The sequence below is a fragment of the Gallinula chloropus genome (assembly GCF_964237585.1).
Source record: "Gallinula chloropus genome assembly, chromosome: 1".
Lineage (NCBI taxonomy): Eukaryota > Metazoa > Chordata > Aves > Gruiformes > Rallidae > Gallinula > Gallinula chloropus.
The window spans coordinates 40,309,187-40,323,399 of record NC_140085.1 but is presented as its reverse complement, the minus strand read 5'-3'; the positions used below and the strand labels follow the sequence as shown (position 1 = coordinate 40,323,399).

The 14,213-nt window shown below is 39.9% G+C and overlaps 1 protein-coding gene across 1 annotated transcript in view; it reads left to right on the top strand.

Moving 5' to 3' along the window:
* Nucleotides 1-871: 871 nt before the first annotated feature.
* The window catches only part of TFEC (transcription factor EC), a gene marked incomplete at both ends in the record, with an annotated part of 72,702 nt that continues 59,360 nt past the window's right edge, over nucleotides 872-14,213 (top strand). Inside the window, 3 exon segments of the mRNA XM_084279373.1 lie at nucleotides 872-898; nucleotides 900-927; nucleotides 930-964. Of these exon segments, the coding sequence (XP_084135499.1) occupies nucleotides 872-898; nucleotides 900-927; nucleotides 930-964 (90 nt within the window).

Sequence of the window (14,213 nt, the reverse complement as noted above, 5' to 3'; positions counted from 1 at the left end):
GAAATTACAGATATGGAAGTATTCCTAGCACTAATATCTGCAAAGCAGCACGATGTTTTCCTTTTGTTAACTAATAATTTCCTTGAAATTATCTCTTGAGATACAAAGGTATGTCCATCTCAATTCAATAAAGATCCTTTCTGACAATAATGAAGAGTGGGGAGGGGCAGGGAGAGGAAAAAATGCAGTATTGTAGAATAATTTTCATTTCGACATATGGAATAAATGTATTATACACTGTGCTTGTAAATAAAGATCCAAGAATGTAGGGAAGAAAACAGGGTGACTAAGTCTGGTGACTTCCACAAAGAAAGAAGACGACAATTGTAAAACATTATCTATCCAGTTCATAAATTTTTTCATCCTCCGTTGTACAAGCCTGAGTGAAAACTTTTTAGGCAAAGCTTTAAAAGAACCTGGAGGACTGTACAAAAATGCCAAGAATTGGATTAATTGGCATAATACAAGGTGGCTGGGCACAGTTGGGGAAAGTGTCAGTGTAGGGAGAATCCCCACCAAGTAAGACTGTCTGTGCAATTAGCTATCTGAACTCTAACCCTTCCAGAATAATTAATGAATAACAGAGGGGATCAAGACAAAGACACAAAGTGATTTGGTGGGTGCTAGCAAGTAATACATCAAAGAATGCTGGTAATTGGCCCTGTGGCTTTCATTCTTTGCCCTATTTCTTTCAATTCATTGACTCAAAATAATGGGTTCAGGTTCATTATCAACAGGTTTTAGCTGCAAGAGCACAACACTTCAACAAAGCTATGATTGTAGCCGTGCTGGTGGTTAAGTAAAAAGTTGTAGACTGTAGCACACTCCCTTGAAAGGGAAAGTAGCAGCATAGTCATAGGCTTTGTCTTACATGAAACAGTTGGTATTCACGAATTTGCTCTGACTTTTCTAAGACTTGGTGTTCACTGAGGTTACAATGCTGGAATACAGTTGGTATGGGCAGGTATGTATAACTCCACTTCAAACCCTATTATAGCAAGCAGCATCTATATTCTGTTCCTTCAGCTGTAAGAAATGAAATAGAATTCTTGACATCATGTGTCACATGCACATGACATTATTTGCATAGTAATGGCGACAGTTTAGAGGTTTTTCCCCCCTTGTTTTAAAGGCAATGCAGCAAAAGGAAAGTTAATTGTTTTTAATCCATAAATATATCTTTCTGGTCGGTAAAAGTTTACTAGAGGGTTTGAGTGTTGTGTTGGGTGCTTTTTTCAAAATCAGAAATGAAATTTCCACTGTTCTGTTTTGTTCCTAGTGTAAATGCTGTCATAAGATGTTGATTTAGCTGATGAAGTTGTATTTAATTAATTAGAATAGCTTTTCATAAAGAAGAATCAGCAGAGTATTAGAGCAGTCATCTTCATGAGTGAAATATGTATATTTTTGCTCTGCTATTTCACTTTGATGTCATTGTTCCTCCCTATTTACAGGCTGTAGCATACGTTTATTATTTTATTATGATCACATTAAATATATTTATACTGAATAACTATATGGTGCAATGGTTAAAACCTGCCCTTTAGGTTTAGTATTTGAGAAGCATAAGAATCAGTTAAATTTTTAGAAACAAGCTTATGAGAATAAATGGAAGGAAAACTATTTTTAAGTTAAGAGACACTGGATTTGAGTGCAGAGTAAATACGCATAATGCTGTAAATCACCAAATTGTGCTCCTTATTCTTACGTACAACTATCTAAATACTTCTCATTACCCCTGACAAGTCTGTTAGGAGGTAGTTGCTGCTGTAACCATTGGCTACCTAAGTGCTACAGGTCAGATTCTGATCTCTGTTGCAAAACAAAATTTATCCAGAATTTAATTTCACAGGGAGTCTATTTTGTAATTGTGAAATCATAAGGTAGAATCTTGAGTAATAACAACGTTAGGTAAAAAGTTTCTGATTCAATTCGTGGCATTTCATTCTGATCGCATTCCTATTTCTGAGGAATAAATACTCAAATAAAGGTATGATTTACCAGTGTATAAATACAGCTACAAATACGGTGCATGGCCAGCAGCCTCCCCTTCTTCAAATGCACTCATAGTGTTCAAAATGCTGTAGTCACTGATCTGTGTGTAGTAGTTCTTGTGATCTTCTATCACACAGACTCACCCATTAGAATACATGCCTTATCCATAACTTTTGTATTCTGGTTTGGAAAAGCTTTATTAGCACATATGTGAAATTGAGTACTTTTTGACAAATTCTTAAATATTTGCAGTAGGACACCACTTATCACTGAGAACAATGCTGCAAGCCTAATGTGACAAAGCAGTTAACCAGAATGTTTGCTTTCCCCCTCCCCGATTCCATCTGGTTTTGGTAGAGGTTCCTTGTGTAAATCTCAGCATGACTTAGGAGGTATATGAAAAACTTGGAGACAATTTCAGGGCTGCTGTTTTTTAAGTTCAAAATCTAGTTCTTATGGAGGCTTTTCATAGTACTGCAGAAGTCTTTTCCATTTGTTCACACTGGGACATGGATGCCATAAATGTATCATCTTCACAATAATCAGCATTAAAGATGCCAGGCAAATGCTTAGTAAATTGCTATTTATTTTAGTCTTGCCTCTGTTATTTGTCATTAAAATAAATATTAAAAAAACCTGTCTCATGTGAAGAGCCATACTCACAGTACCTCCTGTCAAACATATAATATAGGATCCCAAGCTGACAAAATACTGGTTGATCTCGTCCCAGCGGTTCTCATACTTTTTCAGAAAGTTGCTCCTCTTTTTGTATAATTTTACCTTCAAGTGAATAACAAGACTTTGGGAGAGAAGGAAAATCGTTATTAAAAATACACACAGGCTTGATCAAAATAACTTTGATGGCTAGAATGATGAGAACAGTCATTCTCTTCCTTTGACAGGTATTTTTTGGTCTGAGATTTGAGGGCACTGATATTGATTTAGAAAGCTCTCTGGCTCAATTTTAAATTAAATGTAAAACTTTTCCATTTTCTTACCTATCAACCTCCATAAAGGAGTAGCTTCTTCTTGCAAGGGAAAGCACTATTCTTGCTTTGGGTATCACAATGCATTTATGATGTGGGGCTTATCTAAATAGCTCCCCTTTATGATGAAAGAAAGCCTATATTTATTTAGGCTAGGAGTTCTGATTGTAGCAGCTGGATAAAAGTCTGGATCCTAGGCTGGGATGTGGAATCTGGACCCCCTCAAGGCCATACTTCCCAGCAGGTCCGCCCTGCTTTCCCCCCTCTCTCCTAGAAGTGACAATGGCAGAAGGCTCTTCCTTCCCTGCTACTCCTTCCTCTTCTCTTGCAAGCCGCTGCAGCCTGCAAGCTTGGCCCTGACATCTACTCTTCCTCCTCCCCAGAGAAATGGCAGCAAGCTGGATATGCCAGAGCAGTTGCTGGGACCCTTGTTATCCCACAGAAAGTTTACCAGAGACAGACTCGGAATTCATACTTCCTACCCGCAATGATTACTCCTGTGCATTGAAAATGGATTAGGTTTGATAGCAGAACCGACTGTTTATGAGAAAGGCAGAGGAAGAGGTGCTGAGGGCCAGTCCTGCCCCTCAAACACGCTCAGTTTCTGTCTTTTAGTGAGAACAGGAACTACTCCAGGCTTCGAGCTTTTAAGGACATTTAGCGTATGGCAATTAGAATATACCCCATTGTGTTGCCCTCTAACAGAAAGTGGACGAAGGCTGCAAAGGAGAGGGGAGCCTTGGTGGCTGAAGGTCAGTTCCTGTTTCAAAGGCTGACCTCCTTTGAAAAGAGGTCTCTCTGCCTGGTGTTCCCATAGGAAGGGATCTAGCAGCTGGATCCACACTGGCCTGCAGTCAGGGAAGCGCTAGGTTTCCGTTCGACTCACTCTTCCATGAAAAAACAAAAAAGAGGGCATTTCAGCATACCCTTAGGTGTCCTTGACTGAAATCAGGATGTGTCTTCGTTGGCTGGTAATATGTGCTTGGGTATCTCAAAGGCTGTAAACTTGGCAAAATCCAGACTCTTCTTAGGAGTGATTTTTTAATCTTGCTTTGTTGTTGTTTTTTGGTCTTTTGTCCACTGCACAGGGTCTTACTGGGACTATTAGTAAAAAATGGACTAAATGGATCTGGGAGAGAAAATTGTATTTTTTCCAATTATTTTAGATGCCAGAAAGGGAAAAGCAGAGGATGTCAGTGATTAGGCTCAGGGACTGTATTCCTGACTTTTATTCCTAAACTGTGTCATATACCAGTTTATTGCCAAGTCTCTCAAAGATGATGATATTTACCAGGACAAAGCCTTTTGAGATTCTTAGGCTTATGTGACAGGGAAATGTTTCAATAATGACATTTTAATGTAATTATTATTCTAACAGTGAAAAAATGAAATGCTCATAGACTGGGGAGGGGAGGGAGCTGACCTCTGTTATCAATATCGTTTGTACTTTCTCACAAAGTGCATTCCTTAAACAAAAGATTAAGGCATCACCTCTGGATCTCTGGGAAAGGGGTGACAGGATGCTGGAGGGCACAAGGATGCTGAAAAAAGATTATTTCCATTTTTCATGGAAATCAGTGAGGTGGAAGCCAGAAACAACAGGGAACACACTAGGAGAAGTATTAGATACTGTATCTGCTAATGTATAATTTGCCAACCAAGAACAGAGTGACTAGTACATCTCTCCTCTCTCCTTTAAGGCCAGGCTTTCCATTTCTGTCCCCTTTGCCACCCTGATCTCCTCCAAGATGGTTTTTATATCACTTACCACAGTTTCCTCTGTTTGAACCTCAACCCCCCTGCTTTCGGTTTTGTACAGCGCACCAAAAACCTGACTGTGAGTGTGAGAGCTTTGAAAGTGTTCTAGCACAGGAAATCACTGGGCAAGTTGTAGCTCATCTGTCACTGCTTGCGTATCCCAGTTCTCGCTTCTCATGCAGGGTTAAATGAATCCTTTACTCTAACACTACATGGAGAATAATACGGTGTGAGAGAAAATGGGTGTTTCCTGGATAAGACCCAGGGATGTAACTCCCACTTTGAATGTATTTAAATGTGAAGATTCAAACATGCCTGTAGCAGTCACAGCAAAATGGGTTTAAAAGAGACAAAATTGCCTCTCTCAAGGCTTGAGCTTAAAGGCAGTACTTTAAGGGAAAGAAAAAGAAAAGGCTTAGGGGTCCTAGCATGATTTCAAGATATTCATAATTCGGAGGAAATTGTTGAATTACAAGATCCTATCCCGATTACAGAACTTTTTAATCTCAGTCAAAGATAAACATGTCTTCAACACCACACACACCTGAGTTGCCCTTTTAAATACACAAAACCTTGATCCATATTTAGGGCTTTTTTTCTTGAATCTCCCTGCTGTGATGAAAGAGTCATCTCATCTAGTATTAATTTGGCCTCGGTACGGGGAATATTATTATGCTATAGCTTTTGGGGCAGGTTTCCTTGTATGTTTCTGGGATTTTAAAGACTATTAAAGAACTATCTGAAATTTTCACCTCACTTCCAAAAAACATCTTTTCTTTGTGAGATGAAGGTGGAGTTACGCAAACTTTGCTGTGAGCAATTGTCTTTAACAGCCATCGAAAGTCAAATATAGAACCAGACTTTCTAGCAGTTCCTTAAGAGGAGAACCTTGTCCCCACCCTGCATGGGAAGGGAAGCAGGATCTGTGAAACCCCGGGGTGCTTGCTTCGCCCCACAATACTGACCTCCAGCCGTCTGGTCGCCTCTGCCACCCGCGGTATGGGTAAAGACCTAGGGTGAGTAACTGGGACAGGCAAGTACCTGCCTCCAGGGATCATTCTGCTTCTTGGTCGTGGGGATAACCATCTGGCAGGGTCTGGCATGGGCTCAGGGACCACAGGAGCAGGGGGCCTGGCAGTGATGGTGGTGGTGGCCCTGGGGAAATCCTGAGCACCCAACCCAGCCCAGTGGGCAGCACTCTGATTCTTGGAGGGGCTGTGTAAGAGCAGCAACTGCGCAACTGGGCTTAATTGTGTCATCACTAATAATCGATTTTAATGCTTGTATTTTAACTGTTGTTGAGCTTGAAGTGTATTTTTGGGGCAGGAACTGGTTGGTTAAAAAGATATTTTCGATGCCATCTGGATTTGGACAGCATTACAATTAAACTATTGTCCTTCTATAGCCATAGCATTGCACCATAACTAACCGGGTTTAAGTTAGACCAATTACTTAATAAACTGCTTTCCGAGGAGACAAATAGATTTCATTTCCCTGTTTTATAAAAATAAATTTGTTTTACTATGTAAAACAGTACATGCTTTTTACTGCTTATCTACATGAAGCTTCTGTGAGTTCAGGGGGTTTTTCTGACATATTCAGAGAAAGACTGTATTCAAACAATATTTACATCACTCCTCACTTTTCCATCCTGCAGTTTACCCTTTCCCCTCATCCATTTTATATTTAATTATGAAGTAGTTTTTAGAACTATGAGAACTTTAATGATCATGTATGTACAGATGTTAAGTCCATGTACAGGGATGTGTAGACAACTGTATTCATTCATAATTACACTCTCCACCATAAAATCGTGATTCTAAATATAGAAAATTTGTCCCCAAGGGAAAGAAAAATAAAATCCACTGATCTAAGGAAAAAAACAATAATGCCACTCTGTCCCCAAAGCTATAATTACTATTTGGTATCTAAAGAATTTACTCATACTTGGTCTTTTTGCTTCCATGGTCATGGACAAATCTCTCAAATTTGGATGTTCAAAATGTAGATGAATTTTCACAGCCTGAAAGTCTTTGTAGACATAGTCTACAATAAAATCAGTGGGGACTGGCATTCTTAAGTCACTTTTGTGGTTCTCATAAGAGTATTCTGAATTTATAATTTAACACCAAAAAAGCCAATATGCTCCCTGCAATGCTGAGGGGAGCAATTCACTTTTGGAGAGCTAAACACAAAGGTATCTGGGTACTAATGTGGCAACTGACAGGACTCAGTACTAATTTATATGCCTAATTTTAAAGTAAAGTAAATTAAAAAAAAATTCCAGTCTTATTTATCCCAAGTGACATTATAAAGCTGCTCCTAGTTAGCTCATCTTACCTGTGTCATTCTGAAAGTTTGACATCTGGACTAAGCCAGTTGTCATTGTGGAGAAGCAATATCTAACACAAAGCAGTCAACCCACCTGTTTTAGACATAATCAGGAAGCAACTCCCTAATTTAATCCAAAATTTGTATTCTGGAACTGACATGCATTTGTACTGAAGAAACATAGGGGGAAAAAAGTAACAAGGTTAGATTTGAAGCTATTTTCCCTTCGTATTGACCTATTGCATGCTCCTCAACCTCAAGAAAGCCCAAGATCTTTGCTGAGTGGTAGAAGACAAGTGTAACCATCAGTCTTGGGGTTTAACACTTGCTTACTAAAGATGCACTTACGTACTCTTTTCCAGGGCAATTGGTTGTGTTAGATGAATGCAGCTGGGAGGGTGTACAGAGTTGTAAATTCAAATATGTTTAAGAAAACGAAGGTGCGAATTAGAGGTTTCTAAACCTGGTCAGTGAAAGACAAAGTTGCCCTTGAGCTGTGCATTGCCTTGTTTTTTAATCTGGTGATCTTAAATTGCTTCACCTTTATAATGCTGTAGTGCCTAAACTTCCCCAAGCAGTTATTTTCCCTGCACCAAAAGAGAAAGGGAACATAGCTGTGCCCACCCTTTTGCACAAAGGCGTAGTCACCAGAATGCTGCAAAGCCACCTTGAAAGCAGTAAGTGGTGAGTGAGTGAGCAGAGGCACGGGATTTGTTTTCGTGGTCACTCTGTCACTACTTTTGGAGGCTTCTTGGGACTGTATCAGTATGTTGCCTGTCTAGATGATGGGTAATCTGGGCAATGTAGTGGTCGCATCTGCCTGTAACTGGCCTTGTTCCAGTGGGACAGATTCTGCTGAGTCGTGAAAGCAGGGGAAGTAGCATAGGGCTGCAGGCTGTTGTCAGCACAAGGCTGGGAACTGAACAAACTCTTTCCTGCAAGTGGTAATTATACCACGGTTCAGTAAAGGAGTGCTTGCGAAACCAGGCACAGCCAAGCACAAAATAACCTTGCTGATCAAGCAGCCATACCCATTGGGATCTATTAACTTTTCGTCTTGGCAGAGACTATATAGGTGTGTTCAAAACCTGTTGGTTTGATGTTTCTTTGAGGAAAAAATTAAGTGCAGACTAAGGAGAAGCTGTTTCTCCAGTCTCAGGCTATGCGTGTTGTAGGAAATACTTGTCATTTTTCTCAGTTTCACGTGGTGTTTGGAAGCCTCCCTTCTTCAGAAGATGTCCAATGCAGGTGCCTCCCTTTGCATAAGTGAAATACCCCTTTTCACCTCCCTGTGTGGCTGGATATGCTGCAAAGGTGAGATGTTGCAGCACAAAATCATTTTCCCCTTTTTGGGTGTTTAATGAATTGTGACTTTGAAATGAAGAGAAAATCTGCTCAACTAAAGCGGAGTTGACCAAATTCAGATGAAACTCTTCTTAGGGTTGTGTTAAGTGTCTAAATGGCCACACAGGTTGTATTAGAGAGAGACTTCATCTGCTCTTAGGTCCGTGTCCAGAAGTTGCGTGGTTTAGCCTAGGTTACTAATACCTGGCTGTCTTCATAACAAACGGTGTAGAGGAGGTAACTCAGGAGACCTCTGTGCAGTCCTCGGTTAGCTGTCTACATCGGGTGAAACAAAGCACCTCCTGGAGCTTTCCCTCCAGTAAGACGGTCCTCTCAGGTAGAGACCTCTTACTTTGAAGTGTCTAAACACGGGCAAAATTAATCTTGTCAGGTAAAAATACATGGCAAGAAATAGGGCCTGCCTTGAGGAATTTATCCCTTTTCTAAGGCAGGCGGCTGAAAAGACAGCAGGATGGCAAGGAGAGGTAGCAGTAACTGGCCAAAGTAACCCAGACCCTCAGTCATTGCATGGGTATGTTTCCTTACTGTTCCTCACCAAATCCCTTGGATTCACTTTAATTTAGCGCATATAATTATTTTTGCCATGCTCCTCAAACTTCCCTGTTAAGTCAGAGTCTTAAGCAATAGCTGAAAGCCTGAGGGTGGGGAACGGGAGAAGGAAGGATGAGAGGAGACTTCTCACACTTCACAGCCTAATCTGAAAAAGGAAGTGCTGAAAGTTTTGCAACATAATCAGACCCCCGAAAAACAGTTCAGCCTGTTCTGCAGCCAGTTTCATGGAAGCAGTGAGCCAAACGCAGTTCCACTGCAGACCAGTTCAGCAATGCACTTTATTGCAGCTGCTGATTTGAAGATGGCCAAATAAACAGGGAAACTTCACTTTTACTGATGGTTATATAAAGTGATGATGACAGCGCTGCAAGTGAAACTCACAGTCCATAGCACATGAGTTATGGGTTGGGAATATGGAAATACCTCTCAGATGGCTTTGCATTTTTTCTCTTTTTAATTTCCACTGGCTAAATGTAATCAGTAGGCCTGGTAAGGATGACATTTTGTTTTTTTGCAGAAATGCATTTGATTTAGCTGCATTATAGATGCAATGTGAATGTACTAGAAATACACTCACAAGAGGTCAGTGGGTGAGAAGCTGGACATGAGTCACTAATGTGCATGTGCAGCCCAGAAGGCCAACCGTATCCTGGGCTGCATCTAAAGAAGTGTGGCCAGCAGATGGAGAGATGATTCTGCCCCTCTGCTCTGCTCTCATGAGACCCCATCTTTAATGCTGTGTCCGGCTTTGGAGCCCTCAACAAAAGAAGGACATGAGCCTATTGGAGTGTGTCCAGAGGAGGGACACACAAATGATCAAAGGGCTGGAACACCTCTCTCGTGAAGACAGACTGAGAGACTTGGGCTTGTTCAGCTTGGAGAAGAGAAGGCTCTGGGGGACCTTACAGCGTCCTTCCAGTACCTGAAAGGTGCTTATAAGAAAGCTGGGGAAGAACTGTTCATGAGGGCATGTAGCAATAGAATGAGAAGTAATGTTTTTTAACTAGAAAAGGAGAGATTTAGACTGGGTATCGGGGAAAAAAGTTCTCCAATATGAGGGTGGTGGATCACTGGAACAGGTTGCCCAGAGATGTGGTGGAGGCCCCACCCCTGGAGATATTCAAGGTCAGGGTTGATGAGGAACCTGATCTAGTGCAGATGTCCCCGCTTACTGCAGAGGGGTTGGACTAGATGACCTTTAAAGATCCCTTCCAATCTTACCCGTTCTATGATTCTATGACTATATTGACAGTATCCAATATTAGATGTGTTCCACAGTGGGAAAAAGAACAGAAAGCAGAAACAAAATGCAAATGATTTCAAAACTGGGCCATTCACCACCCAACAGGAACGTGGATGAGCTGAGAATTAGGAATTGTTTGTAGAATGAAATAAAAAGAAAGATGTTGATAAAATTTAGACCCATCAGCATCTCAGATGTTTACTTAAAATTTAACCTGTGAATCAAGTAAATTTTGCCTCCCTGTTCCGAAATGAGTTTTCTAATGAAAAACTTCAATATTCCTTTTCATCTTAACTTTCCTCAATCTTCAGTCTCTGGGCTTGACATCTATTTAAAAAAAGACTAAAAATAGGACAGTGAAATGTAATGACTTTGAGCAATAATGGGATGACTCAGACTACTGTTTCTTAGAGACCACTGTCAACTCAAACTAAGAGTGGCCTCTGTTCAGTTTTAATTGCTAATGTGAGGCTATCTTTCTTGCAGAACTTTGGTAAAGACAGCTCAAATTTTTGTTGTATAAATTATGATGCCATATAAACTTTAATTAAAGGGATCCAGATACTCAGCTACTATATCTCAGGATTTAATGAAATGAGTTATAGCAAGTCATGATCTCAGCTGGCGTGACCAGCATACAAAGATAAAGATGGTCATTTACCTTACTTATGTGAGATAACTCTAAAACCTTATAATTAACAACATCTGTAGCTCATTGCCATTAACACATATATAATGATGATAAAAGAAAGCCTTTCCTCCGCAGCGTGGGAAATTTTCAAGTTCTGTTTCCATAAAGGTTGCAGGACTTTTTGGGGCAACATAATTCCCACTGGTAGTATCTGGGTGCTTGAGACCCCCCTCAATGAGGGTGTCTCAAAGGTGGACAGTGATTTGGTGTGAGGCTGGTGTCATAGTAAGAGGATCTGTTTCCCAGTCTATTTAGGGGACCACAGGAAATTGGGATTGAATCTGCCATGCATACCAAAAACTTCTAGGGTGTTTTCTGCTCCCTCTCCAAGTCGATGGTGCTGGGGTTGCCACATGGCATACCCATGAGCTGTTCAGCATTTGAAAGAAAGTTACTCTTAAAAGAATCCCTGACCAAAGACAGAACCAAAATAGTGTCTGTCTCCTCTGCGAAGCAAACCATTTTGGAGGAGCCTGCATGTTACCTGCATGAGCCTTCATGTGCCTACAGATGTTTGATCTGGTCTCCAGCTTTGCTGGCTTTATAGCGAAGTCCTTGAGAAGAAGTGCTCAACTGATTGCAAACACCAACAGGACTTTTAGTTTATCTCTGTAGTTACTAACACGATGGCAAGTTGAAATGCTCCCACTTTTTAACTGCACTGAATTAATCAAACTTATCTTTTTCTTTGATGCGTGTGACTCACGGTCCTTCTGTGAAATGCTCAAAGGGTTAAATTAAAAATGCAATAGAGTGCAGTAACATCCAGGAGAGCGTCCACCTCCTTCAAATCATATTTAAATGATAAAAAGCCTTTCTACAGGGTTAGATCCAAACCGTAGATTTCCTGTAACATTTAATAATATAACCTCATACATAATGATAAAACTTAATTCTTGTAAATTCAATTTTTGCAATTACCATAATTATTTATGTCAGAATATATCTGAAACAATTTATTTGCTGTTTGTTTGAAGTTGTCTGGTTTTATACACAAACATTTTTCTATTGATTTTTTTTTCACTGGATTTAATTTTAAAGATATTCTTTCATGTTAATTCTACTGACTTCGTACTTTTTCTCCACATTGCTATTTCTGAATTCATACTGTTGCAATTAGATTTTATTTTAAGTTTTAACTGAGGAGAAATCATGTTACATTTGTATGTTAGGGAGCTGTGCCAAGAGTGTGTGACAATGAGGATAATCGTGGTTTCATATTTGGAAAATGTCAGCAATTTTATCAAATTTAATTAAATAAGATAGCTTCAAAGGCATACATATTCAACAGCTACTGAATGTCTGGGAGTACCATCGGTTTTTTGCTCCTTTCTGTCAAACAGGTGCAAGGAAAGCTGTCAAGGAAACAAAGAATATCATATAAACATTGATGTTATTTAAGGTTTTTGAACATAACTTTATGTGCTGCAGAATTCATCACTTCAGATATGCAATATTAATAACTGAATGTTATGGAACATTAAAGTAAAACATCTTCAGAAAGCTTCTGTTCAAAACTTCCTGTTTCGCCATCACTAACTTTCAGCTAGAAGTTTCCAGTCACTGACTTTCAGCTCAGTGAATCCCATCATTATTTAGATTATCTGCACTGCTGTTCTCATGATCATATAATTTCCCTCCCTTTTCCCAAATACCTGAAGATACCATTAGAGACAAGTAAATAAGTTGGAGTACTTTTTCTCACTGTTCTGTTAGCTTAAGCTGCCTAAACTGAGTCGATTTGTCAAAATTATGCATGAACTCAAGGTTTAGTGTCCAACCAAATTCTGATTAGAGAGATACATATGTTTAATTCATGAGACAGGATTAAAACACAGATCAACAACAGTTCTTAGGGTGTTGTCCTGGTTCTGGCCAGGCCAGAGGTAACTTTGCCAGGCAGTCAGCACAGGTGAGCTCAGTTAGGCTGGGCTGTTTCCACACCACCTGGCATCACTCCCCTATAAAAGGGGCTTGTTGGTGTGAGGTGATTTGGCATAACTCTGGGACAACAACAGTCTTCTTTTTGGTGCCCAACTCAGGGCTTGAACTCACAGCACTTGCATTAATAGTCCTATGCTCTACCTCTACCCCCAACATATTGAGCCCCTCAGCCCTTTGAGACCTTGGTGCCCAACTCAGCCCTTTTGACTCTAAGATTACTCTCTCTTTGATTAGACCCTCTTTTAATGGGGGAGTGATGCCTGGCCTGGCCAGAACTAGGACAGGTGTATTCAGGAGTTGTTTCTTACCAGCTTCCACAAAAATTAACTATTTAAAAAGGAGTGCTCCTTCTTGGGCGTAGAGTTCTCTTGTTCTGACCATAGGACATGACAAACACACTGCTCTTCAAATTACACTAATGCCTCTAGAAAATGTAATTACAATTGGTGGAAGTGATATTTCAGCTACTCCTACAAAGACCAGGATAATATAGCATGATAAAAAGTTCCAAATTGATGAACTATTGCAGTCTTCATAAAAACTAAGAGTGGGATTGAGAGTATATGTAGGAGCTGGTTTGTCACTGCGTGTAGCATACAAAGGAATTCCCATCAGTCTGCATCAGTCACCCATCTCTTTGCATGGTAAAGACTCCTCTTTCTGCTGACTTTCGTTTCCCTAAAGTGCTGGTGTCTGTACAGAAGACGAAACCTCTACTCGGAGGCTGATCCTAAATTTGTTCTTCTGTTATGGCCTTTGTTCTCTGACTTCAATGTCAATGTTATGTTTTGGTTTGGTTTTTTTTATATTTTATTTTGATAAAGAATGCATATTTTCAAGTTTAACAAGATTAAATAAAACCAAAATGCAATTAATACAATTACGTAATTCATGCTACAGGTCACTTGAATCTGTGAGAGTTAGCATGCTAATTAATTAAAGTTTGACTAAAATTCAAAACACATTTACTACCCAGGTGGATCAAGCAGTGTCTAGGATAGGATGAGGAAGAATTCTGATGTGTAAGATCCAGTTAGAAAAAAATTAAATTAATCTTCTGAGTGCTTTCAAAATCTCCCTGTCTTTGCTCTGTCTGTGCTCAGGGATAGATCTCTCAATTGAAAGGAAGGGTGGAAGGGAAGTGAAGTAGCAGATGTCTTCAAGTTAGGCATTGCCTGCTCAGCTGTATGATACCTATACCTCTTCTTATGTCTGACTTCAGAATCCTCTCATCTAAAAATGAAAATCACCATTTGCAGGGACAGTGAGACTGCTAGAAACATCCTTTTTCATAAACATCAGATTTTCTGCTCTGCTTTCTATAGAATAGGAGCCACACTTAAGTTAG